Raw genomic sequence first — 26,509 nt, 5'->3', positions numbered from 1 at the left:
AGAGGGAAACTTTTCTCCAAGGTTCGCGCTCCTCCTCTTCACGCTCCTGACGTGCAGCCACTTCAGCGGCGTACTCTTTAAGCCGCTTTACGAAGTCATCTCTCGGGCTTTTTTCACTTCTTTTCTTAAAACCACCGAGCAAAAGCCTTTCCTGCTATTTTTCAGTGGAAATTCAAAATAAATTCCAAGGAATCAACAGCGTGGACCGAGGCGGGATGGGGCGGTCCAGTTGAAGTTGCGAGCTAAAGACAGGCTGAGTCTCCTCCGGTGCTCCCACCACAGTAACGCCAGTCCCCGCCTTGGAGGCCATGGGCTGCGGCTTGCGAAAACTAGAAGACCCGGAGGATAGCAGCCCCGGGAAAATCTACTCCACCTTGAAGAGACCGCAGGTGGAGACCAAAACAGACACCGTGTACGAGTATGTACTGCTAGACTTCAGCTTGGAAGGTAGGCGTGTGGCATATTTAATCCATCAATCGATTAGCTGACAGAAAATGTCTTGTTTGAAGATGTCCCATCAGTGTTTTAGAGCTGCACATATTTCTTATAACGATGATATTCATCCTCTGTTGCTTCACACTCTGAATACAAACTACAGCAAAGATAAACGGACTGACAGAAAATGACCCACTAACAGTTTCTGATAGTCCGTCGCTTTTTGTGTTGCAACATCATATTCATGAGCACATAGCAGGTTTTCTTTGTCTTATCAGAAATCTATTTGCGTAATCTTATTGTTTATACTGATATTGGAACATGTTTACTGTTTTATACAGCAAATGATTCATGAGAAAAATTTTACATTTAACTTTTAACATTTTCCAAGTGCTTCAAAGTTAAAACGATTAGTTGATTAATCAATTGATTGACAGCAAATGGATGGCAACAGTTTTGGTGGATTCTTAACCTGATGCTCAGAACAAATGAAGCAACTTAAAAACAAACAAAAATATCATTGTATTATTATTGTTTTTTATTATTATTATTATTATTAGTAGTAGTAGTAGTAGTAGTAGTATTAGTGTCTGCTCGGTGATTGACTTTTCCTCCTGTCACCATGTCACAGGCTGGACAGGGCAGAGTCATGTGACAAGATACAATGGGGAAGTATTAACAGAATTTAAAACCAATAACAGCAATCAACACGGGCAGATTATATCGGTTAGAGGATCTGAAGAGGTTAATTTTTAGCTAATCTCCCAGCCTTACAATCAAGTATGCTGTGAGATGTTCTGAGGCAGTGATTTGATTATTCAAAATGTTGATTGAACATTTTTGGTCAGCTGTTGTAGCTGTAGGCTTGTTGTCAGTTTTTCAAATTAAAAGGACTAAACATTTGGCTGTTTTTTGTATTCTCCTCTGTTTTATAAATGTATAAAGTGCATATTTTTGGGGCTGGTGCTTAGATAAGACAAGTCCACCTAATTCAGTTGCAGTTGCATCTCTAGTTTGCTTCTGGTACCTCTTACACTGGCCTCAAAGTAAACCATTGTTGCTAATTTTAATGGACCCTTCAGCTGAACAAATAGTTCAGGTTCTTTCCCATTTCCTCTTAACAAAAGCCTGAAAGTGTTCCTTTTTCTAATTCAAGCATTCCTCTTGTTTATTTGGCCCTAAAATAACCATAAATAGCAAACGTTATGATACTGTAGTTTGTTATTCCCCGGGGAAAAGTGTAATAAAAGCACCTTACAGCCAGACAGGAAGCATCTGATGTCCAGATCACTGTTTTAGAAAAAAAGGAAATGACCTGTTAGTTTACTTTCAAGTGTTTAGCATACATGTAATGAGTTAGCATCTAACTCTTGGTTTCTCCTGGTAACAGGGCTGTTTGCCTAGCCTATCATGAAATAGGTCACCAAAGGTTTTTTGTTTTTGTGCCCTCCTCCCTGCCTTTGCTAGTCACTTGTTACCTCAGCAAACACACGGACACACAGATTGACGTACCTTCTTATGCAGTTAAATGCAGCATCCTTCCAGAGTAAACAACACCACCTGCTCTGATGTGGAGTTTCATTTGAACATATGCGAAGGTTGCTGTTTTTCAAGGCTAATCCCTTCATCTGGTCTCCCGACTGGCTGTTTTCACTGTGACCTATTTGGAAGGAAATGGTGATTAAGTTCTGAATGGGAGCTGAGCACGTTAACGTCAGGCCAGCACAATGATGAATTGGGGGAGAAGTACTGCGGCCAAAGTTAGAGGAGGTCAGGGGAGCAAAGTGCTCCTGTTGTGCTGTCTGCAAGAAGGTAGCAGTAGAAGCTACCATTGTCTGAGCTGTCATTATTGACTGATAAAGCTGCAGATTTCTCTGCACTATTATAGTTACTATTATAATCTTTGTTATTTTTGTAGTAGTAGTAACAGTAGTAGTTTTGGTGAAATGTATTATAAAATTAGTGGCTAAGTATAGGATTTTTTTTGTTTTGTTTTTTGCTAATATGCCACCTTAATGTTTCATTAAGATTTTAACTCCTGCCTTAGATAGTGACAGTTAACCATAATATCTGAACACAGCCTTAAACATCTGCAGCAGTGATATTGATCCGTATAACACTGATTGAACATTTGTTCATCAGAATCATTACTTTTACTTTAACCCTTTAAGACCTACCATAGAACCAAGTCTGCCAGAGCTTATATTATATTTTTACATGCTGTGGAGCCATTTTTGGGATCATTTCAAGTTGCTATACATCAATACAACCATTATAGCCCGAATTTTAATAATATGCATGCATTAAGTGCATAGTAATCACATAAATTGCAAAAAAGTGCAATAAACTACAAAAAAATTTAAAATCGTTTTTGTTTTTTTAACATATATTTCTAGTTAGAGAAATTTAAGAGGCTTATCCCTCAAAACTGTAAATACAAAAAAGTTGCACAAACTAGTTTCCCACCACAGGAAATTTATTTTAAGTGTCTTCATAGTTTTATTTTTGAAATATACCAATTTTCATATACTGCAGGAAAAACGAAAATAAATATTATACTGCAAATTTGCAAAATAACAGCATATGCATCAAAATAAACTATTTCCAGCTGTGCAATATGAGTCCTAAGCATCCCAGAAACGACACAGAAAGTCATAAAGTCAAACATAACTCTTAAAAACACAAGTATAGGCTCATGAGGCCCCGATGGTAAAAAAAAAACTACCGTACATTTCCGCAAAATGACATCACTTCCGGTTTCGGGCAGGTAATGGCGGACATGCGATAGTTCACGCTGATGGACGTAGGAAGTGTTATGAACAGCTGATCGGATCGGCAAAGCGTGTTTCTGGAATATTATGTTTTTGTTGCTGCAAGTGCTTTTTATGCAGTTTTTGCAAAGCTATATGTGGAAGGAAACTGTGACCTAGGACAAGCTGATGGCATAAGATGTAAGTACAACTCCTCCGGTTTCATATGCAAAAAAAATTATTGCGCTAGCTTACGTGGCTGCAGTACTACCGGGATTTAAAAATAGTTACGCAAAATGGAGCGTGTCCGCTCTGACCGGCTTTAAAGGGTTAACTGCACTTTACTAATAATACACAGTCTGACTTGTAGTGAGGTGTTTTCGTAGCATGTTATTGGTACTTGTATTTAAGGAATGGTTCTAAAAAGTAGTTCAGATGGTGATTAACTTTATTAGTATACTTTAGATACTACATAACATATGGGTGAATAAAAGTAACAGGTTCGTTGGATTGTTCTATATGTTCTGTGGAATCTTTAATGTTGCCATGGGAATTTTTCTTGTTGACAGCTCTGTGTATGACCCACCAGCAGTGGGTTCATGACCCACTGTGGAAAATTATTTTAAATATTCTGGTTCTCTGAGCCAGTCATGAGCGGGCAGTCATGGGTTTTGCCCTCAGACACACTTATAAATACAGTATTTTAGACAGAGTGTGTGTGAGTCATAGATCTACTTTAGACAAACTCTGGTTCACACGAGTTACAACAATAATGAGCTTTGTGAGGAGTCCTTGCTTCACAGTGGATTCATTTCTGTAACACAAAATTAATTTGTGCTCAGCAGCAAAGTGATGGATCACACCAGGGCTAGTGGGCTTAAATGACAATAAGAGTATTAATAAACAATCTGAAGTTATCCTGTAAATCTCGGTCACTTATATCTCTATCAAACCTCGACACGAGGCTCAGAAGCGCTGCATGTTTATGACTGTTTGTCTGAAGGGGGCTTCTTTTCTTTTGTGAGTTAAGTGTGAGAATAGCACATTAATGTTCAGGCTTCCTGTATTCTTGGATCCGTGTCATGGAATCTCACTTGAAATGTGCAAATATCTCTTGCTGAGTGTGAAGCTCCATAATTGGCACAGCTAAAGATAAACTGGAATGATTCCAGTCTGTGAAGGTCTAGTACAGACTGTTAATCTCCCCATTTTATGATTTTGTGTATTAAAAAAAAAGGGGGGGGGGGGGGGGGTGTGGGGGGTCTGTAGTGGTTTAGTCAGTTGGATTTTTTCTTGCCAAATGAGCCACGAAAATGATCCTCAAAAAGCCAATCTGTGCCACCAAATGTGCACCACATTTACTGGCTGGTGATCAGATTTCAGTTGGATTGTTTTTAAGGACAGATTTTATGTAGGTTTAATGTTTGAGAGCATGACTAACATTCCTGATGAGCACCTGGCCTGCAGATGTCTTACAGCCACCAGAGGTCAGGTTGAACTGTATGCCTGTGCATATTTATTTATGAAACACATCAAATCAAATCACTTCTATTGTCACATCACATGTGCTGGTACACTGGGACAGCACATGTGAGTGAAATTCTTGTGTGCAAGCTTCACAAGCAACAGAGGTGTGCAAAATACAATAAGAATCTGAGAATTATGAGGATAAATATATGTACAAATATAAGAATGTATGCGCTTTACTGAATATGTATACCAAATATGTATATATATATACGTGTGTGTGTGTGTGTGTGTGTGTGTGTGTGTGTGTGTGTGTGTGTGTGTGTGTGTGTGTGTGTGTGCATATATATAAAATAAAATACACAATATACAGAGGTAAGCAGTTGAATCGCTGGGTATCTTTATGTTTGTTTAATATTTAGGTAGATTTTTGTTAGTACCTCTAAAAATTGTGTTGTTTGTCCAGTATTATGCCAAATGTTGGGAAATGTAATATGCAAACATAGGAAACATCCCACAGTGAAGTGCACTAGTGAGATTGTGGGGCAGTGAGCAAGTCGGCTCTCATCCAGTTATAAAAATATTTAAATGTAACATTTCTCATTTTGCCCAGAATACTGTTTATTCATTTAATTAGTTTGTCAGTAATTTGGCTCATCCTGAATAAGGATGAGTTACACTGGACATTGGTGTCTCACTGGCAAACAGGAAGTGACACATTACAAAGCTGTATGGTGGAGGCGGGTAGTTGGGTCCTTACTATGTAAAATCACCTTGACACAGCTGTTGTCCTGAACTGGTGCTATATAAGTAAAACTGAACTGACTCAACAGTACTCTGAACAACCCAAATGTCACATTTTGGGTTTAAGAGCTTTGCTCGTTGTTGTTAGCTCAGCCTCACTGCTTTCTCACTGAACAGAGCAGAGAGGGTGAGTGTGGTGCCTGTGCTGGGAAAACAAGACCTCATTGTTAAAGGGTCCTGTCCTTGGCTCAGAGGGCCTTTTTGAGGGAAACAAAATCCACTAAATATGTATGAAAATCTTTAGATTATTATTTTTTTAAGTAGGATCACAACTGGATTTCATAAATTCAATTCAATTTAATTTATATAGCGCCAAATCACAACAAAAGTCGCCTCAAGGCGCTTCATAGATACAGAGAAAAACCCAACAATCATATGACCCCCTATGAGCAAGCACTTTGGCGACAGTGGGAAGGAAAAACTCCCTTTTAACAGGAAGAAACCTCCGGCAGAACCAGGCTCAGGGAGGGGCGGGGCCATCTGCTGCGACCGGTTGGGGTGAGAGAAGGAAGACAGGATAAAAGACATGCTGTGGACGAGAGACAGAGGTTAATAACAGATATGATTCAATGCAGAGAGGTCTATTAATACATAGTGAGTGAGAAAGGTGACTGGAAAGGAAAAACTCAATGCATCATGGGAATCCCCCGGCAGCCTACGTCTATTGCAGCATAACTAAGGGAGGATTCAGGGTCACCTGGTCCAGCCCTAACTATATGCTTTAGCAAAAAGGAAAGTTTTAAGCCTGATCTTAAAAGTAGAGATAGTGTCTGTCTCCTGAATCCAAACTGGAAGCTGGTTCCACAGAAGAGGGCCTGAAAACTGAAGGCTCTGCCTCCCATTCTACTTTTAAATACTCTAGGAACAACAAGTAGGCCTGCAGAGCGAGAGCGAAGTGCTCTAATAGGGTGATATGGTACTACAAGGTCATTAAGATAAGATGGGGCCTGATTATTTAACACCTTGTATGTGAGGAGCAGGATTTTGAATTCAATTCTGGACTTAACAGGAAGCCAATGAAGGGAAGCCAAAACAGGAGAAATATGCTCTCTCTTTCTAGTCCCTGTCAGTACTCTTGCTGCAGCATTTTGGATTAGTTGAAGGCTTTTCAGTGAGTTTTTTGGACATCCTGATAATAATGAATTACAGTAGTCCAGCCTGGAAGTAATAAATGCATGAACTAGTTTTTCAGCGTCACTCTGAGACAGGATATTTCTAATTTTAGAGATGTTGCGCAAATGGAAGAAAGCAGTCTTACATATTTGTTTAATATGTGCGTTGAAGGACATGTCCTGGTCAAAAATGACTCCAAGTTTCCTCACAGCGTTACTGGAGGCCAAGGTAATGCCATCCAGATTAAGAATCTGCTTAGATACCATATTTCTAAGATTTTCAGGGCCGAGTACAATAACCTCAGTTTTATCTGAATTAAGAAGCAGAAAGTTAGCGGCCATCCAGGTCTTTATGTCTTTAAGACATTCCTGCAGTTTAACTAATTGGTGTGTGTTAAATAAATAAATGAAATTCTACCCCTTGTTCAAGGACATCATCACCTCTCCTTGAAGCAGTGAAGCATTTCTGGGACACGTAGTGGCGATCACACACTCACACACCCATCATGTATCTCCCAGTGCTCCCAGTCAGCTTGGCCTGATTCCACTTTGAGAGGAGACTGGACTTGGGGCCTGGAGCCCGAGGCAGTACATCAATGGCTAATGCTTCCTGAGGTTATCACTAGCGGAGGGATATATATATATATATCTCATATATGGTATGCATATTCTGTTTCTGTAGGGGAAAGAAAGCATGTCGAGCTGAGTCTTTGTAGTTATTGATCTTTTCATAGCAAACTGCTCACAGTGCATCTTACATCCGAACAGCGCTGAGCATCCTGATCATGTTATGCCAACAAACTTGCAGCATCTCCCGTCTGTTTTTGGTAGCTTTCACACTAAAATGCAGAATTTCCATCTGTAAATGAAACTTTCTACAAACGTTTTAAATGATGGCTAAATCATCTCTAAATGATTCCTCTTTGTTTAGGCATGTGTTTACACTTTGTCCATGGGTCATCTTTCCTTTGCACTGTTTACCTCAGCTGTAGAGATTCTGCGAATCAAGAAGGTGCACAGAAAAATAATAATAATTAAAAATAATAATAATTACAAAATTTATATATAGCTCTTTATTTTAAAAAAATCAACATATTCTTAAGACCTGAGAGCTTGTTTACGACTTCCTGAATGAAGAGAAAATTATTAGTCTTCCAGAAACAGAGCGTCATTAAGCTTAACTCAGCCTGTCACATAAAGTGATGGATGATGTAGCCTGTTGTAATAGTGGACTTAAATGGGCTCATATCAGCTACACGGTAAACGTCCCAACAGATTGCTGGTGTTACCTTGATTGATTGATTGATTGATTGAATCTTTATTTTGAACATGTTGAAAAAGTATAAAAAAAAATAGAATTAAAAGAGACAAATGAACAAAGCAAACAAAAGGAAAACGAGCAACCACAACTCCAAATAACGTCCATGTTCAAAAAGGAGCAGGAAGAAGCATAAGCTTATTTAATCCCACCCCTTTTCCACTATCTAGTATCAATAGACTACAGAAATACCTTCGCTTTTTGAAGCAGTTTTCCGCGCAGTTTGTTTTCTTATGTTTGTTTGTCTCATATAAAAATGCCAGGTAGCTTTATAGGTTCCTGTGTAGCATGCTCCTTCAAACTCCTGTTTGTTCTTGTAACAAGTGAGTTACTCCTGTACAGGCTAGAAGCAGTGTTGACAGAAGAATAGCCTTGTCCTGTATTTCCCTGCTCATGGACTAGCTTTGTGCAACAACTGAACAGGACTGAGGGAAATCAGGGAGTAGATGGTGATGTAAGGTGACGTGAGGACCACATCAATAAACTGGAGGATGGTTGGAGTGATGTTTATTCATGACTGACGGTGATTTCAATCGCCTTCCTCTGAGAGAGGATTGGGTTGTGAAGTGGTTTGACTGACCTCAGCCTTAGATGACTGTCCCAGTTGTGATGAGGCGTTTACTGTTTCTGCCTGCCAGGTCTATTTATTATCTCCAGAGGGTAGCGCAGTTGTCTGTAATCTCAGTCTAATCCTAGTATTTAAAGGTCCACGACAGATCCTTTCAGATTAAAGTTTGTTTTAGGTATTAAATTTGAAGGAGATTTCAAGGACACTGAAAGGTAATGCAGACCTAAAAATGTAACCATGAATGACATGAATAATCTGAAATGATACATATTGAAAGTACATGTGTTGTTGGTGTTTTTTGTTTTTGTTTGTTTGGGGGGGTTGATGTTAGGAAAGCTAACATTAGCATTGAGCACGTTAACAGCCAACAGTCAGCAGTCATGCTTACTGGTCAACTGAGAAACAGAAAGCTGCTTTTCTAGTATTCAGATCTGCCCCTGACTCAAAAAGCTGGAGATGATGACAGGAAACCATCTGTGGGCCTCATTTTATTACATGATGTGTTTGAAGCAGTGGACTGGTCTCTCCAGCGGGAGACATTACATGGTGTAGGAAGCTGACATCAAATGCTCAGCAGTTTGGAGGTATTTGTTTCCTATAATTGATGAAGCGAGTTAACAACTAAAGAGCTCATTCAAGCTGTTTTGGCTTTTCCTCATTTTTATCCAGATCTGATTTTAGGCAAACAGTGATCATGTCAGGACTTGTGCAGCACCCACTGATTTCAGACACGCCCTGGATCGCTTTTTTTCTGGTATGAGGTCTGCTGCAGGAGACTGCAGACACACACACACACACACACACACACACACACACACACACACACACACACACTGTTTGTACCATAATCACAGCTTAGAGGTTTGCATTCACCTCTTGATCCTGCTGATCAGTTACTGTTCCTCACCAGCAGCATTCGTATTTGAAGCAGATGAGCTGATAGTGGCTTTGAAAACTAAAATGTGTCAATTAATATTGTTTGCGTTAATAATTAATTAATAAACATGTAGCGATAGAGACTTCTGTGCATGTGTGTTTTACTATTACTGTTTTGTAATAGCATCCTTTTTTGGGGCCGACATTTCTACACAGATTAATTGTGAGACTACGCTGGTATTAAAAAAAAAAAAAAAAAAAAAGATACGTTAAAGATAATGACTCTATCTACGATCCATTTAAAAGAGGGAATCACCAGACAAGCCAAGATACCATTTGACAATACTTTGCTCACAATATGATATTGTTGTGATTTTTAGTATCTTTCAATAACACGTGCAATTTATCATCTTTAAAAAAAAAAAAAAGGTTAATAATGTCCTGAAAGTTAAACTGTCAGTATCAGTTTTATTCAATAATAAGTTATGACATTTCTTTTTCTTTTTTTTTCTATTTCTTTTTTTTGGGGGGTTCAAAGTGAGATCAATCAATCACACCAACATTGTTACTAAAACCTGCCATAACTTGGAGTCAGTCTGCTATCAGTCTGCAACTGGATGGGGTCAAGTTAACATGCAATCTGTTTTTGGAAATACATCAATTAACTGTGATAAATCATTAAAAATCACACAGCAGTCGTCTGTCTACAAAGAAATTCATGTTAAACTATTATTCAAGTCCAAACCTTCAACAATCTCTCTGAGCGACTGCAGTTAACCTAAAGGTTGCTCTCCTTTCTTCACTTGTGTGAAGTCATGAGGTAGTTTTGTCAGCTAAGTGTGCCCAGTGTTGGCTGGGCTCAGCTCATGATGAGCCCTGAGCATGAGGTGACCCTCTCGTTTGTAGTGCCCCAGAGTATTTTAAGTATTTTGGTATCCCTATTTGCCATATTGTGATGCTATGCTGGGTCTTTTTTATTCCCTCCAACCCTGTTTAATAGAGGACAATAACTTCACATAAGAATAAAGTTCAAAACATACTAGTCCCTGTTCTCCCTGTGTGGTATTTATGTGCCAAAAGCATTAATGTGGTGGTCCTCGGTGTCATTCACTGTCTCCTCTGGGAGTGTCTCAGTCAGACAGACTCCCCACTGACATGGACATCAGACAACGGTCTGAGAAAGAAACTTCATCCACGGGGTGGACGACTCACCGCAGAGGCAGCTGATTTTGTTGAATTGTTGCATACCATTAAATGGGCATTTTAATAAAGGAACAAACTCTTTGTTAATCCCCATCACACGCACACAGTCTTCAAGTGACCTTAATTTGTTGCTTTTACAGTATTATAGATTTCTCTAAAATTAATGCAGAAAGTGTAACTTGCTTTGGCTCTGTAATTCCAGAACCTTAGATTTTCTCCCTGCTGATCGTTTTTATTCCTCGACTACAAACGATACAAGGACTTGAAAAAACAGACGTGTTGAGGTTCGTAGTGTGGATGTCGCTCTTCATTTATTTGCTCCTCGTTGCTAGGCAGCTTTCCCTTTTTCACACCTTCACACATGGGTTTGTGAAATCCGTCTTGTAACCCGCTCCCCCCTCCATCTCCCTTTGGCTTTACCTCCCTTTCTCTCAGCTCTGTCACCCCTCTGTGTGCCCTCCTGTTATTCAACTCCTCTTGAACGGCTTCTACATTTTTACCACGTCCTTTCTAAGCTTCCCTTCTTCATCCCCTCCACCACCTCCTCCTTTTTCTCCCATACCCCACTGAACAGAGGCCTCAGTGTGCGGGTCCATGGGCCAAGTGGCAGCAGAATGGGAGGGGGTGTGAGGATTGAAACGGGGGAGGAGACGAGCAAAAGGCTGTCACAAAAGCCTTGTTTAGAGGTGTATTTGGATGCTAACGCAGACGTCCTGGGAGCACTGAACTCCAGTTGTGGTGGTCTGTTTTTCTGATGTGGCCACTCTATATCACAGGCCTCATTTCATGATACAGTAGCTGCGTCATTAGCCTAAACAAACTATGTAAACCACTATGTTCCGCTACACAAGCTAACATAAGATGTGACATGATCCTAAACAAGCTAAAATTAGCTTAAACAAGACACATTCCTAGCTTAAAATAAAGGCACTAATATAAAGTACTACATTATGTTAAACAAGATAACATTAGCTGCTATGTTAGCCTAAACAATTTAACAGCATGTAAAACAAGTTAATTTTAGCTGATATACTAGCCTAATCCTTTGAACATTAGCTGCTACATTAGCCTAAAGAACCGAAGATAAATTGCTACCTTTAAATAAAAGCATTAACAAAAGCTGCTACAATTTCATATTTGTCTAAAAAAACAAACAAACCACGAGCTAATAAAAACAGTAGTATAGGAAGATAACTGGTGTAGGAGTCATTTTTCTTGTGCCCCTATCTTTATCACCACTAGGGGGTTGTATTTCATTTTATGCACTTGTTATGACAGGCAGGTATGAGGTTATGTAGGGTCAAGGTTAATTCTGTTCAGGTCTTGCTGATGAGACGGGACAAACGGTTTTCTGCTGTGCTCAGTCTGGTTAAATATTGTCTTTGTTTAAATGGAAAGATAAACGGGCATTGCAAAGGAAATAAATAGGGCTGGGTATCGTCACTGATTTCTAGAATCAATTCGATTCCGATCACAAGGTCCCGAATCGATTCGATCCACGATTCAATTCGATTAGATTCGATTCAATTTGATTTAAATCTGGAGAATTTTGCCTCAGACAGTCAGAAATATTATAATTCAGATCAGTACATTAACATATTTTTCTATCTATAAAAAGGAAGCTGACACTCGCAAGACTTTATCAAAGGTGTGAGCGTCACAGCAGATGCCTTTGTGTCAAAGTAGCTGAAGATAAAACACAGAAAAACATGAAGGTGGTTTTCCTGGCCTGGGATTTTATAAAAATATTCTGCAGTACATCAAAAACGAAAGAAAACCATTAATCAACATATGAACATTACCTCTGACGTTACAGCTGTTTTATTAGAGACACAGCTGAGCGTTTTGCATTTTGCATAATTTTAAAAAGTTGACATTTGTTCAGAAGCCTGTTGAACGGCAGAAATTAGGTTTTCTTTTCAGAAGTAAGAAAAAGGAAAAAAAAAAACAGCGGCCGACAGCGCTGTAAACAACGGTAGACTTGTGCGTAACAAGCAAGCGAATAATGTAGAAAACAGATTTTTAGACGGGAAACTGTTCTTGAAGTACAGAGAGAGAGAGAGCTGTGCATGAAGTGTGGTGGAAGCAAAACAGCAAAAGTCGGAGGGAATCCATGACGATGTTTATGTGAAGCGTAGTTTGGATCTTCTTTTGCTGCTGGTTCGGTCAATATTGTTTGGAGAGAGATCAAACTAACAGCTTTAGAATCAGCGCAAAAAGGGCGTAAACACAAAGCGCGGACCTGCCGACAGATCAGAATCAGCGAGCTGTCGGCATTCAGCCCCGACCGTGTCGTGCCATCGGGTGAGAGAAAGGCGACATCTCACTGATTCTGATCCATCGGCGGGTCCACGCTTTGTGTTTACGTCTTTGTGCAGAATCCGTGTTTCTGCTCTCATTTACTGTTTTAGCTGTTTGCTGGTTGTTGAACTGTTGTGAGGTTTAACCTGAGATTCTGGCGTTTCGGGCAAAATAAATTTATATTAAAAAATCGATTCAGGATTTTAATGAATCAATATCACGTTATCCAAGCCAGAATCGATTTTAATTGATAAATCAATTATCAAAACCCACCCCTAGAAATAAATGACTGAATATAAATATCGTGAATATAAATGAAAACAAAGATTTGGCACGGTGAACTGTGACTGAGTGCACGTAAAAGCAACGCCTACTAACAAACAAGTAGCAACCAGTAGCATCAAAATATAGGATTTACTTGCTACAACAGCGATATTTAACTTTTATCATGTACGTCTGATTTTTTTCTTTCTTTTTTTTTATATTTTAAAGTTCAAAAAGTTTTTCAAAAAAAAAAAAGTTCATAAATTCCAGGAAAACTACCACTTTTTATGGGACTTTCTCTGTGTTGAGGTACTTGGATTCACTTCATTTCATGACTGCTGTCCTGTGCACAAGTTCTCTTTAGAGCTGCATCACTGTTTTCCAGCAGCTGCAACATGTGTTAAATTTAAATTCACCTCAAGCATTGAAAGCGGGGTTTAAGCCCACAGGAATGCCTGTAAACTGTTGCAGCAGTCGCCCGACCCTGGTGTTTACTGGTTTTATTGAGGTTCTGGTGGTCTTCATTCTCATGAAGGGAGCCAGCCAGACAGCTCATTCAGAGGCTGCAGTGATGTCAGCTGCATGCTGGTCTCCCAGGTCTCTTGGGTGTTTGTTCACGAGAATGTGGGGTGAATGCTTTTTTTGCCATCTTTTACACACACACACACACACACACACACAGTCTTGTTTTCATCGCTTCACAGGCTGCTGTACAGTCTTTCACTCTGTTCCCTAAATTTAAGTCTTATCCAGAGTTTGTCCCAGTAAGGGAGACGGGAATTCCCCACATTGTTTGTGTAAACTTGTATCTCGCAAGATTAGTAATACTGTTACACACAAGATGAGTTGACATCAGGAGACTGTAACCACATTAATCTTCTACCTAAACATCAGTACCCACCCACAACATGAGTTGTACACAGAATAATGAGAAGAACACACAAAGCTGTGTTGATGCTGACATGCCCTAACCCTCAGTCAAGCTCAATTAGTGGAAGTTTTGTCAGAACAAACAATGAATCTCCACAATGTGACTGTATAAACAGGAGTAAGGCTCTGAAGGCTCTTGCTCTTTATCATTTGTGTCCTTTTTCTTTCCTTGTTTTTAATCATCCTTTGTCCAAAATGTGCAAATTGTTCTTTAAAGTCTTGGAATGGTGTGTGTGTGTGTGTGTGTGTGTGTGTGTGTGTGTGTGTGTGTGTGTGTGTGTGTGTGTGTGCGCGCACAAACGGCGTGTAGCCAAACCCCTCTGAACAGTTGCTCTTTGTGGACACAGGAAGTATGGTGATAGCCGCATGGATTTCCAGCCAGGACTTTAGGAAAAATGGCACAAGACTCCGCCATTCACAAACTCTCCAGCTCTCTCTGCTCACTTCACACCTCTGATGGCTCACAAATGGATAAAATGAAAACAGAAAGGATCTCTTCCCCTTAAGGCTTTAGAGTCGTAAGGGGAAAGCTGTTTATTTGATGGTAGATCATGGAAGGTGATTGATGGAGCCGGTGGTCACATGTCATTTTCAGACGTCATAAAAGTTGGATTGATTTATGAATAATCAATAAATGGTTTGTGTGTCAAAGTCTTCGGATGTGTCATTCAACTCTGAGCGCAGGTTTGAAAACTGAGCAGATGATGTCTGTGTGTGCAGGTAGCCGTCCGACAGTCCAGTATGTGTCCTCGCTGTCTGAGTTGCCTCAGGCCCTACAGCCATACTACACCCAAGGCTACCTCTTGGCTGCACTTCACCCCATCATCCTGTCTGTGGGTCGGACTCGCTCGCTTCCCTTCAGCCTGCTCTACCGCGCCATCCTGGCCCGTCCTAGACCCAGGTACGCCAGTCCTAGTCCAACGTCATCAAATTTATCTTAAAACTGGCCTATTATTGATTTTTTTTTTTCTTGTATGTCATGGTCAAAGAAAGCTTTTGCCATGATGTTGTCTAGTAGGTATATGAAAGATAAATGAAGTCAGCTGCATATTTAATGCAGATTGCTGATAGGAGGTCTGACTTGCGTGCTAGCAGAGAGAGGAGACGGTGTTTTGGTTTGACTACTGTTCAGTTTCTGTTGGCTAAAATTCACCTGACAACAGGGATCTCTCAGCAGCCAATGAGGATGGAGTATGTCTGATCTCTCAAGCCTACTGGGCTCTGCTGAGGGACCCAAGGGGGCGACAAAACCACCACAAAGAGATATAAAACCCACTGCCAGGAAGGTCAAAACCACAATACCCACACAACAGTCGCAAAGGGACCCAGAATCACCATACACAGCTGAAACAACCGCAAACAGAATAAACATGACTTGACTACAAAGAGAAATAAAACCTCCAAGACTAAACACGACTACCATTCGGAAAAAAACTACAAAGAAACTAAACATGAAACCGAGAAACATAAAACAGCCACCAAGGAAGCCAAACTAACCAGAAGAGTCTAAAAATGATTACCAGCAACACAAAACAACCACGAACAGACTAAATACCAGGAGACTAAAATCAACCACAGAGGAAATAAACATGATTATTAGCAACATGACGGTAAAGTTGCACAAATCAACCAATACGAGGCACGAACATTTTCACACTTTTCTCTCTTGTTTAAACACTCTCAAAGTTCAAACCTTCGTAGAAAAATAAGTCCAGTATTATAGAATGAAACCAAAGATCAAACCCTGTTTTCAGGTCCACAACATGGGAATAGAGCAGCTGCCAGAGAATTCAACATTAATGAATCAATGGTACGGAAGTGGAGGAAGCAAGTAGAATGGTAACTTCTACCTTCCTTTGGCATGTCCAGAAGTCCCAGTTTATGTGCAATGGTTAGCATCTTCTTCTGCCTTTTAGGTGCTACCGCAGGAGCCTTTGACGGTGCAAAACGCTTCATCGACATTGTTGTTTGTTGGAGAGAAAACTTAAAAAGTGCAGCACTTCAGAGTCACACTGTAGCGATCTAAGATTTATGTAAATTTGACAAGCTGAACGCATTCTGTACTGTACAGGAGACACAGCACGAGGTTAATTGACAATGGTCTACAGCTGATCGGGACACAGAACACAATGTGCTGTAAAACAAAACAAAACAAAAAACAAAATGCAAAATTGCACCAAAAAAATCTGCGAATCAGTGAGGCCGCAAAAGGTGAACCACATTATAGCGAGGGACCACTGTATTGCCGTGTTTTCCGCACTATAAGACACACTTAAAATCCTTTAATTTTGTCAAAAATTGACAGTGCGCCTTATAATCCGGTGCACCTATGTATGAATTCTGGTTGTGCTTACTGACCTCGAACCGATTTTATGTGGTACACGACGCTCAAAAATCTGTCAAAAATGTTTTAGTCCGTTACTGAAGTTGGGCTAGCTGGTATATAAGGATGTGCTACGTGATCGTAGCGACAAAGCTATGTTAGCATAACATTAGCACAGTGAAGCTGGAGGATGAACGCTAACTTTTTTCCACTCGAGAACAACTGAGATAATCCATCCACAATACGAGGTTAGTCATTAATATACTGCAACAACATGGGAATAGAGCAGCTGGAGAGAATTCAACATTAATGAATCAATGGTACGGAAGTGGAGGAAGCAAGAAGAATGAGTTGAGTAAAGTTTGACTTATCTGACTGCTTTGTTTCACTTAATGTGCCTTATGGTCCGAAAAATACATAGGTTTGTGGAGCGTTGTGTTGTTTTTTTCTGTTAGTTGTGTGGGGGGATTTTTTCCTGCAGACTGTGGTGTTATGCTCGTATCGAGTCGCTGTCTCCTCATACTGATGAGAACAAAGTGAAACGTTTACCTTCATGTTGAAACGGTGCTACAACGGTCTGTGCGTACTCTTATCACTACAGTAGCAGCAGCCTGCTGAGCATGTAAATGATTTATTTGTTTGTGTCTGCAGCTCTGTGACAGCTGGACTCTGCTGAACAAGTCTCCCTGGGGTCTAACACTTATCTTTGTTATGTGATTTCAGTAAGCAGACAGCATCCATGTATCACAGCGTGCCGGTGCTGAGGGTGGAGGAGTGGCCTTTACCTGGAGACTCGCTGACGGCTGACACTGTCAGAGCACTCATCGATAGGGTCAGCCATCTTTACCGGTGCATTAGTCAGATCAAAGTATCAAAGAAGGGATTTTTAGTATATATGTTACGATCAAGACATCCTCAATGGATTCAAGATAAATGAGTGGTCAATGTATGATAAAAGCAATAAATAAATACTTTTAATGGCTGAAAAATGTTTGAAAGCAATGTTGGAAAATGCATTCACCTCATCTAAACTTCTTAATCTGTATTTATCTTTGCTGTAGGTGAACAGCAGTGCACGGGGAGGGGTTCGATTCATTGGCTCCGTCCTCCAGCAGGTGAGTGGGATCACCAATGGCCGGGTGCACAGTCCAAAGAGGGCCTGTCGCTCGCCTCCACGTACACCTCCTGAAACACTGCCTGGAGACAGAGAGCTGGATGACAACACCTACAGTCCCGGTAAGACAAGATATTCATGTGGGGACTTTCTGACTGGTTGTGTGACCTCAGGTTCACATCCATGGTGACAATAATGGTGTTATGTGTTAGACTGTCAAATGGTCGAGAAGATTTCACCCTTGAACCTTGTATTTTATGTTATTTTTTTAAGAAAAATGGTAAAATGAGTCATACTTTTGCTCCTTCTCCTTCCAGATTTGAGGTTGCTGGTCTTCTTCCACTCATGGGCTCCTGGCTGTGCTCCTCTGGACTCTCTGGGATGTCAGTACCACCAGGGGGCACTCTCCATGCGTGTTTCCAGGAAAGGCCACGTGGTCAGTGCTCTGGAGGCTGATTGGTTGGAGCTGACTGCCGCCTACTATCGCAAAGGCTGGTCTCTGGTAGACTCCTTTGTTTACTGGGACACACCTAAAGGTTGGTCTGATGGTGGATGTTAAACAAGCACGGAGCGGTGCATGTATGTTTGTCCTCTGCAGGCTTGAGCACTTAAAAACATTAGTCATGATTCCAAAACTAAAAGACTGAAGAAACCTCAGCTGTCCGGTGACAACAGGTATTGTTCAAACAGTTTGAAAATGGTCTAAAACCCATTCAGATTCAGAACCAACACCAACTTTCAAAGTCATTGCAAAATCTCATCCAGACCAAAGCCAAGTTTGAAACAAGCCAAAAGTCAGGTTCAAAACCAAGTTTCAAACCATTCTACTATGCCCCAAACTAGGGCTGGGCGATATACCGAGTTTTTAAAAAATATCGATATATTTTCATACAAGATATAAGATGTGACAATATCCTTGATATAGTCTATGTTACGTTATAATTATACTTGTGGAGCCACAAGTTTGCCTCTCTTTCGTCCACTTTTGTCTCTACGCAACGTTACTCGGCCTCGCCTCTCCTTCACTGAATACAACTCCCCCTCGCCCATAGCTTCACCTGCAGGCAGCGACCAGATGGACACGGCAAATCTCCGTTAGCGAGTTGTGGGGCTGGACGGCGTCAACGTGTTAGCGAGCTAACCACGCTAACGACATGCAGCCCACAGGGGCTGCACGGCCTAAAATCCTTTCATTTTCTCAAAAATCGACAGCGCACCTTATGTATGAATTCTGGTTGTGCTTACTGACCGCGAACCGATTTTAGGTGACGGCAATCTGTCAAAAATGTTTTACGACTTTGGTAAGCTACGGAGCTGCAGCGCTTGATGGATTGTCGGAGCATTGCGGCTACTGTAGTCTGGAGCCTCGCGGAGTGATACGTACTGTGCTTCGACGTAATATTACCGTATTGTGTGTGTATAAGGGCCATAAATGGCACATGTTCGGAGACATGGTTACAAAGAGGATTTCAAACTCAAGGCTGTCAGTCATGCAGTAGAAGTTGGGAACAGAGCAGCTGTGAAATCTGTCTTTGTTATTATGCTCAGCGTCTGTTAGTTTACATTTTGACTGCACAATTATGAGCTTTTTGTTATGCACAAAAACAACATCGTTTTCTTTTATTTATGGAGCATGATTGTTTAATAAATGCTGATAATTTATTTTTGAGTAATTTCTTCATGTAAATCTATGCTGTATGTAAATAAAAATGCCTGTGTGACATCTGGGACACAGTGTGACTAAGAACTCTTTTTGTTCTTAACTTATGGCTTTAAAAAAATATCGAGATATATATCTTATATCGCCACCCAGCTAAAAAATATCGAGATATGAATTTTGGGTCAAATCGCCCAGCCCTACCCCAAACCAGAGCCACAGCTAGAAGCCAATCCAAGTCTAAACCAAGTCAAAGATTAGGTATAAAAACATTCCACATCCTTGTCCAAAACAAGTGTAGCAATTTGTTTAACATCACAGCCCAATACAAGTTATAAGATGGTCCAAAACCAAGTTCAGACCCAATCTTAAACTTTACACAGCTTTGTGTATGTATACACAATACACACACACGTGTGTGTGTGTGTGTTGTGTACTTATTGTTGTGATTGACATTGCTGTGCTTGAGAGTCACCATCTAACGTAACTTGTATGTGTCTGCGCGTTTGCATGGCCAATAAACACGATTGTGATTCTAACGTCCAGCCCAACAACACTGTAAAATGGGCCCAAAGTCAGAACCTGTTCCAAATGTTTAACTAGTCTGACGTCAGCTTGAAATCCACAAATGAAACCAGAGTTGTCAAAAAAATGTTAAAAAGACTAAAACAAGTTTGAAATGTGTCACACTGATCTAAAGCCACCTGTGTCACGTTGTAAGTGGACTGATTCTTGTATAGAGCTTTTCTGCTCTCCCAGAGTACTCAAAGCTTTCTGTACAACATGCCACAGGCATCCATTCTTCTATGCTTTTAAGTGCTTACTAACCACATTCACACACATTCATACTCCGATGGATGCATCGGAGAGCAACTTGGGGTTATGCAGACTAGGAAGAGCACAGGATCGAACCACCAACCTTCCGATCAGTAGATGACTTGCTCTACCCCCCGTTGTCCAAAACGCTGGAACAACGAGCCTCCCAATAACCTTGAATAAGTCCAAGTGAAGCTGCAGAGCTGTGCTCTGCAGATGAACAGGAAGCGAGGTCGCCAAAGTCGGGAAGACTGCTCCAAATATAGATGCAGTGGGAGAAAGGAGCCAAAACAGGAAGTGACTTTTTTGTGTTTATGTCAGTCTTTGGTTTTTGGGTTTTTTATGAGATAGAAATGGATCGCATATGTTTTTCATGTGTTTCATTTTGGCCACAGTTTATTTTGTGCAAACTCGAGTCATACTTTCTAGTCTTTTATGAATTTATTTTAAGTCGTTTTACTGCGTGCATAGAATCAGATAACTTGGGTTTGTTATCCTTCTTCCTAATGAATCGGGGAGCATTAGGCAGCTCGCTGATGGTGCAGGGTGATGGAGAGGTTTGTACAGACGGACTACAACACGAACCCTCCGCGCTGCTGTCCTCTCACACATGAACACGTGGGAACTCTCAACCTATTTCTAATAACTGGGTCATTATCAACCCAGCGACGCTCTCATTTCCCCAGCAGCTGAAACTTGGCTAGCTGCAGCGGTGTGAATCATGTATGTGCTGCCAGACAAGGTCAAGAATCTGGTAAATGTTTGATTGTTGTTCTGTACGTTTTCATAGCAGCATTTAGTTGTTTGCTCTTTTTAGCTGTGAAACTGCACAGTTAGACCACTTGATTCACAAAGCTGACTTGCGTAATGTCATCCAGCGCCCTCTGAGCAGTTTGAGTTCCACAACTGTGACTTTATCAATAAGAACCATGCCACACAAAAATATGAAGATGAATTTTTCTGTTTTCACCACAAAAACGTGACCGTGTGTCTTCCAAACAGACGTTTGTGTCACTGCCACTGTTTGTGTGTTTCAGGCGAGCCGGTGCCTCGATCGCTGGAGGGATTGTTCGTGTACGAGGAGAGAAGCACGTCTCCTCCTGCCAATGACACAATTGTTGTCGAGCAGTGGACCGTCATCGAGGTCAGTGAGATTTTTGGAGAGATGTTTGTGGAACAGAGATGTTTTATCCACTCTTTAAGAGCAAGCTTAGGTTAAACTGTGAGGCTTAAACAAGACAAAAAAAAGTTCTTTTTGAACATTAGTAGCTTTTAACACAGTTTGAGATAAAAAATGACCCGTATGTGTACGTGTGGTTAACATTGTGAGCACCTGGGACAGAATTAGAAAGTCAAATAGACGGTTTGAAGAGTTTGAAGCTGGTCGGCTGGTGAGGCATCTGGTTTTTTTTATACCTTCATACCTCCTCACATTATACACCATATGACAGTATTTATCTAATCAATAGAAATCATTGTAGTGATGGATTGGCTGACTCGATAATTCCACGTTGTTACTTTTGCTGTCTGTCTTTACAAATATTCGTTTGGTAAACTTATAATGCCATTAATGCACAACTCACCGTGTAGTTACACCAGGGATCGGTTAAGAGCAAAGCACAGAGCCACAAAACATATTTAGGCATGAAAGTGAAGAAAAAGCATCACAGCAAATCCGGTCTGGAAACTGAAATCAACTTTTGTTAAATTCTGTAGTTTCTTCCACTGATTTCATTTTTATTCCATAGGTTAGTAACTGGTTAAATAAAATAGTTTCAGGAGCCACAGGTTTGAGACCTTTGCTGTGCTTATTGGTTGAGGACCCTGACATGACACCTTAGAGCAGAGCTGAGGTCCAGTGTGAAGTGTTATACACTTAGGATGTGACTAGAGGCAAAGAATTGTGCAGCTTCTTCCATGTTTGTTGGCTCTAAAATACTCCCAAACACTCTTTGTTTACTAAGCACAATCCAGTCGTTCTTTCACAGCTCTCTGAGCTCAGCTGTCCACTTTATCAGTGTCTCCATGGAGAGAGAAAACCCCCACAGCATTTCTAAACAATATCATTGCCAGCTTTTCATTCCTCAGTATAGACCAATCATCATAACTACATCGCATTTCCAAGGAACTCCTGAGAGACCAGATCCTGGCCCCCTAAAGCAGGTGTGCTTTGGAGCAACCGGCTCTCAAAGGCTCCCCTTAATGACCTGCTCTAAAATAATCAAATGTTAACATGGAATCAAGCCAGAAGTGGTGTTTACTGAGACTCACGGCTGGCTCTTAGCCAGAGAGGTTGCTTTTTCTGAGCCCTTCTGTTATATCTGGACACGTTGCTCTCCTGCAGGACTCCAATGTGAAAACAGATTACGGGCCACTCCTCCACACTCTGGCTGAGTTTGGCTGGCTGCTCACGTGCGTGCTGCCCACACCCATCATCCGGCACGACAGGTAGAAGAAGATGCTTTGAAGATGTTTTCTCTCCTGAAACATGTTTTTCAGTTTCATTTCTGACCATGCTCCCGTTGATGTGTGCAGTGACGGGAATCTGGCCACAAAGCATGTTGTATTCCTCCAGAGGCCGGTCAGAGGTGAGACAGCCGGACAGCCGAGGAACCAGGTGAGACCTTTTCCACATTCGCTGTGGCCAAGAAACATGATGAGGCAGCTGAACGTTAAGCAAATGTTTAAATGGTCTTTAATCTGCATCTGGCATCAGCGTTCTCTGTTGGATAGACCTACAAAAGCCTTGTGCAGCAGTGAAAGAGGCGAGCTGGTGAACACGTTGGGATGTTAAGCAACTTCAGTTGCTAATAAGTCTCTCAGGTGCAGGTGGAGACCCGAAACAGAGCTAGAATAGACATCACTGCACTCAGCGATGTCAGTGTTGTGCTCCTGCTTTCCCAAAGTCAGTTTGGTTTACAGTGTGTGTGAGGAGGTTGTGAATTCAGACGCCAGCAGGGATGCAAATTTCCCTTTAATTTCCTTACCCATGCCAACATTTCATAATTCCACCTCTCAGCGTAGCTTCCTCACATTAAGCTGAAGAGTTTTTTCTTTGGGATTTTCAAGAAAGCACTTCTAAACATGCTAGTTTTCTTTAGAAAGTATACATTGCTTTTATTTAATGTTGTGACTGGAGAACAGCAGCAGTGTTTAGTGGAAGTAAAGAGCTGACCTGTATTACCAGCATCACCCCGATGAAGATGAATGAAAAATGGCTCTGTTGGATAAGCAGGAATATCCTCTGTGTGGCTAAAGTCCCCCCTGGTGGAGAAAGTCGGTACTACTCGGAGTTCACTGCAGTAGTACTGCAAACTCGTAGGAGGGCAGAAAAACAAAACAGCAGTTACCTGCAAACTATTCCAGGTGTAGTTTTCATGAAGCTGCTTTATTTATTCCAGTCGCCAGTCTGCAGAGCCGCCCTCAAGAAAATCTGTCTTTAGATTTTTATTTTAAATCGTAGTCCATCTGTGTCATTTCATGGTCTGTTATGGGTTCTGACTGGTGTCCCTCTCTGTCTCCAGTCTGTGTCCAGTCACTCTGTGAGTCGGGCAGCCAGCAGCCCCGACCCTCCAGACACCCTTGCTCTGCCTGCGGGAGGCATCGGGGGATTCCCAGTGTTCGGAGGAGGGTACCCCAGCTCCCTATCCCACATGGAGGAAGGTGGCTTTGAGCAGGACGAGGGGAAAGCTGAGGTCACCTGTATGTAAGCAGGTGGAAGTACCCAAGCAAAGAGATATGAACTGTGGAAGGTTCAGACTATTCACCATCTGACAGAGACTTTAATGTAGAGGAGCTCTGCACTTTGAAAATGTTGTTAACGAAGCCATAACGAGAAAACGGTTGGACTTAGATGTGCAGAGTGATGCACGCCTAATAACAGGTGCTCCCAGTATTATAAAGCACAGGAAATATGTTAATGTTATTGTGAGAACTTGAAGGAGCGGGGCTCTGCTTTCTGCTTACAGTCTGGAGTTATGCTCCTTCACAGCTCAGAAACATACTGAAGCAGGAAGAAATCTAGTTTAGTTTATAGTTATTTAGAAAGAGTACAAAAAGTGATGTGGAACTATAACTAAACATAATAGGAAAAAGTCACAGGCAGTTTGGGTTAAAAGGGCCTACTTGTTCTTACTTCAGCCCTCTAAAATCCATGTTTCCTGAGAAAGTTCATGAATGTCAGCTTTAGATTTATATATCAGTGAGACAACATCCTTCAGTCAAGTAATCAGTTGTCAGTAATAAATGTATTCCAGAAACTGTGGAAGGAAAAAGAAAGTAGCACATTCCAGACTTTGACATATGACCAGTGACCTCAGCTTGAAGTGTGTGGATGTAGCTGCTCGGTGCGGCTGCCATCGTCCTGTGTGATCACTGTGTGGTGTCAGTGGCTCTATTAGGTTTAATATCGTACACGATGGAGCTCGATCAGTAAAAATTTGACTTGTTCTTTCATAACTGGTTTAAAGCCCCAGCTGTGTGCGCTTTCTGCTGGCGTGTGTGTATAACTGACTTTCAGTCAGAAAAGCAGCAGAAGTTCAGCGTCTGGACTCGGAGTTCTTTTCTCTCTTTGCTAATGTGCTGCTCATAAAAATCGACGAGGAAGACTCCTGGAGCCTCGAGGAAGATGCCGGGGTGGTGGAGGTGTTGCGCTAAAACGTGGCGATGCAGGGCAGCAGCTCTGACGTGTGAAAGGAGGAGATGGGAGCATTTGGAGTTTAAAGGTGAACTGGAAGTGTCTGTCAGGTGTGTGACGTGAGGAGAGTGAGGGATGTTGGTGTGCGTGACACAGGGCAACTGGAGCACCACTTCAGTGTGTAGCTCTTACGCTGTGATGAAGGCTCTGTGCTGAAAACATACCAGGTATAAATGGTGGGCGTGGCTTCTTTGTCTGAAAAGTGAAGCAGACACACAAGTGCCTTAAACCTGCACTCTTTCTAATGGCCACCAGGGGGTGATACCAAAGGTTGCAGGTCCTATACAAGTCTATGAGGAAACAGCCCCCTGCTTGGACCTCTATAAACACCAGTTCAGTGACGTATTTTGGATCATACTGATGAAAACGCTCCGCTTTGTAAAGTTTGGTCACTCCAAGTGTCAGAGAGGACGACTCATACAGTCGGTGAGCACATGGTCTGAGTCAGAGCTACACCCACAGCTCATTACATCCAAGTTCTGATGATGAGATCATCACACAGTTTACATGTTTTGGAATACATTTATCTGATATTTAGCTCTCCACTGAAGTTTTGTTTCTATTGTCACATATGATGTTTCACAATTGTTTTGTAGTTTCACCAGGTAACCACACAAAAAGAGAAAAGTCACTGAACTACTTGAGCCACCGTACGGATATGTAGTTAACCTATATGCCTCCCCAGTACATGATGAAAGCGAGGTGCCTGAAACAGTATATTTGTATAGAAAAGCCTATTTCTCTGAGATGTTACAGCTTTTTCAGCTATTACTCTGGAAGTCATTCATACAGCTCATCGTGTTTAAAAGTATTATTTTTCCTCCTTCATTTTAAAGGTACTGCTAATATTCCTGCTGCTTTCCAGACATTCAGTGTTACACACATCCTAAATGGATGGAGGGCTCTTTTTCTGCTGTTGTGCATGTGTGTGTATAAGTATATTAGATGATAAGTGTATTTGTCTCATTTATATAAAACATTTCTAAAGCTGAGCTTTGAAATAGAAGCGATCGATGTCGTTTGCAGTCTGTGATGCACAAATACAAGAAATGTGAGTTAAATGCCACAAACATGAATTTCTAACAGGTGCCATGTTGTGTGAATAGTATCAAAATGTTTTTTAAAAAAAGACCCTGGAAACTAATTTTTCGAAGGGAGATTTGAGATTTCAGGATGAGGGAGAGCTTCCATGCCAATTCCTGATTAAACTATTGTTTGTTCTGGGATTTTATAAAGGGAAGTTACTTTATAATAGGACACAATTGGGACAAAAATATGGAGTGACCTTATGAATCAGGAATGACTTTTAAGCGGACCTGTTCTTCTCATTTTCAGATTTGATCTTGGACTGGTTTCAACAGTCACATTGCACTATTCCCAGTGAACCGTTCTTATTAGCGCTGATCTTCAGTTCATCCCGTCTGAAGCCACTTTTAGCTTCCTTTAAGCCAACTTTATTACGATTGGCTGCCCTTCGTTAAGCGTTTACAGGTGGGTGGGGCTTCTGTGTTTGCAGCCTGAGGGGGCTTTATTAGAGCAAACAGAAATGGCCAACGTGTACATACCCTGAACTCATTATGTTAATGTTTGCTTTGTTTAATGAGCTCGATGATCAGAACAGTGCGTCAGGAAATGAGGAAAGCAGAGCAGGTCTCCTTAAAGATCAACTTTCAGGTTAATCTGAGGACTTTTATAAATAAGGTGCTGTTTTAGTTTGAATGGAAATGTATTAAATGGGTGTTCACTGTCAGTATTAATATTCTAGCTTTTCCCTTTTCCGAGAGTTGTACATTTCCCTTCCTTTATCGTGGCTGTTATTTTTTATTAAACAGTATTTCCCATGTCTGACTCACTGATTAACCACACGACCACACA

The 26,509-nt window shown here is 41.1% G+C and overlaps 1 protein-coding gene across 1 annotated transcript; it reads left to right on the top strand.

Moving 5' to 3' along the window:
• Nucleotides 1–26,475, top strand: rftn2 (raftlin family member 2). Its single transcript, XM_004569838.2, has 9 exons — nt 1–447; nt 14,749–14,929; nt 17,075–17,183; nt 17,413–17,587; nt 17,783–18,001; nt 20,976–21,082; nt 22,283–22,386; nt 22,474–22,555; nt 23,463–26,475. The coding sequence occupies exons 1-9, from the start codon at nt 309–311 to the stop codon at nt 23,646–23,648; spliced, it is 1,302 nt and encodes a 433-aa protein (XP_004569895.2). The 5' UTR covers nt 1–308; the 3' UTR covers nt 23,649–26,475.
• The last annotated feature ends 34 nt before the right edge of the window (nt 26,476–26,509 follow it).

Source organism: Maylandia zebra, linkage group LG16 (genome assembly GCF_041146795.1).
Source record: "Maylandia zebra isolate NMK-2024a linkage group LG16, Mzebra_GT3a, whole genome shotgun sequence".
NCBI lineage: Eukaryota > Metazoa > Chordata > Actinopteri > Cichliformes > Cichlidae > Maylandia > Maylandia zebra.
This window is presented reverse-complemented; position numbering and strand designations above follow the sequence as displayed.

Excerpts from the sequence above, each read along its gene's own strand:
- rftn2 (XM_004569838.2), top strand. The coding sequence starts at position 309 with ATGGGCTGCGGCTTGCGAAAACTAGAAGACCCGGAGGATAGCAGCCCC. Across the intron at positions 21,083-22,282 it reads AGCAGTGGACCGTCATCGAG|GACTCCAATGTGAAAACAGA; the intron begins GTCAGTGAGATT and ends GCTCTCCTGCAG. Across the intron at positions 22,387-22,473 it reads CCCATCATCCGGCACGACAG|TGACGGGAATCTGGCCACAA; the intron begins GTAGAAGAAGAT and ends TGATGTGTGCAG.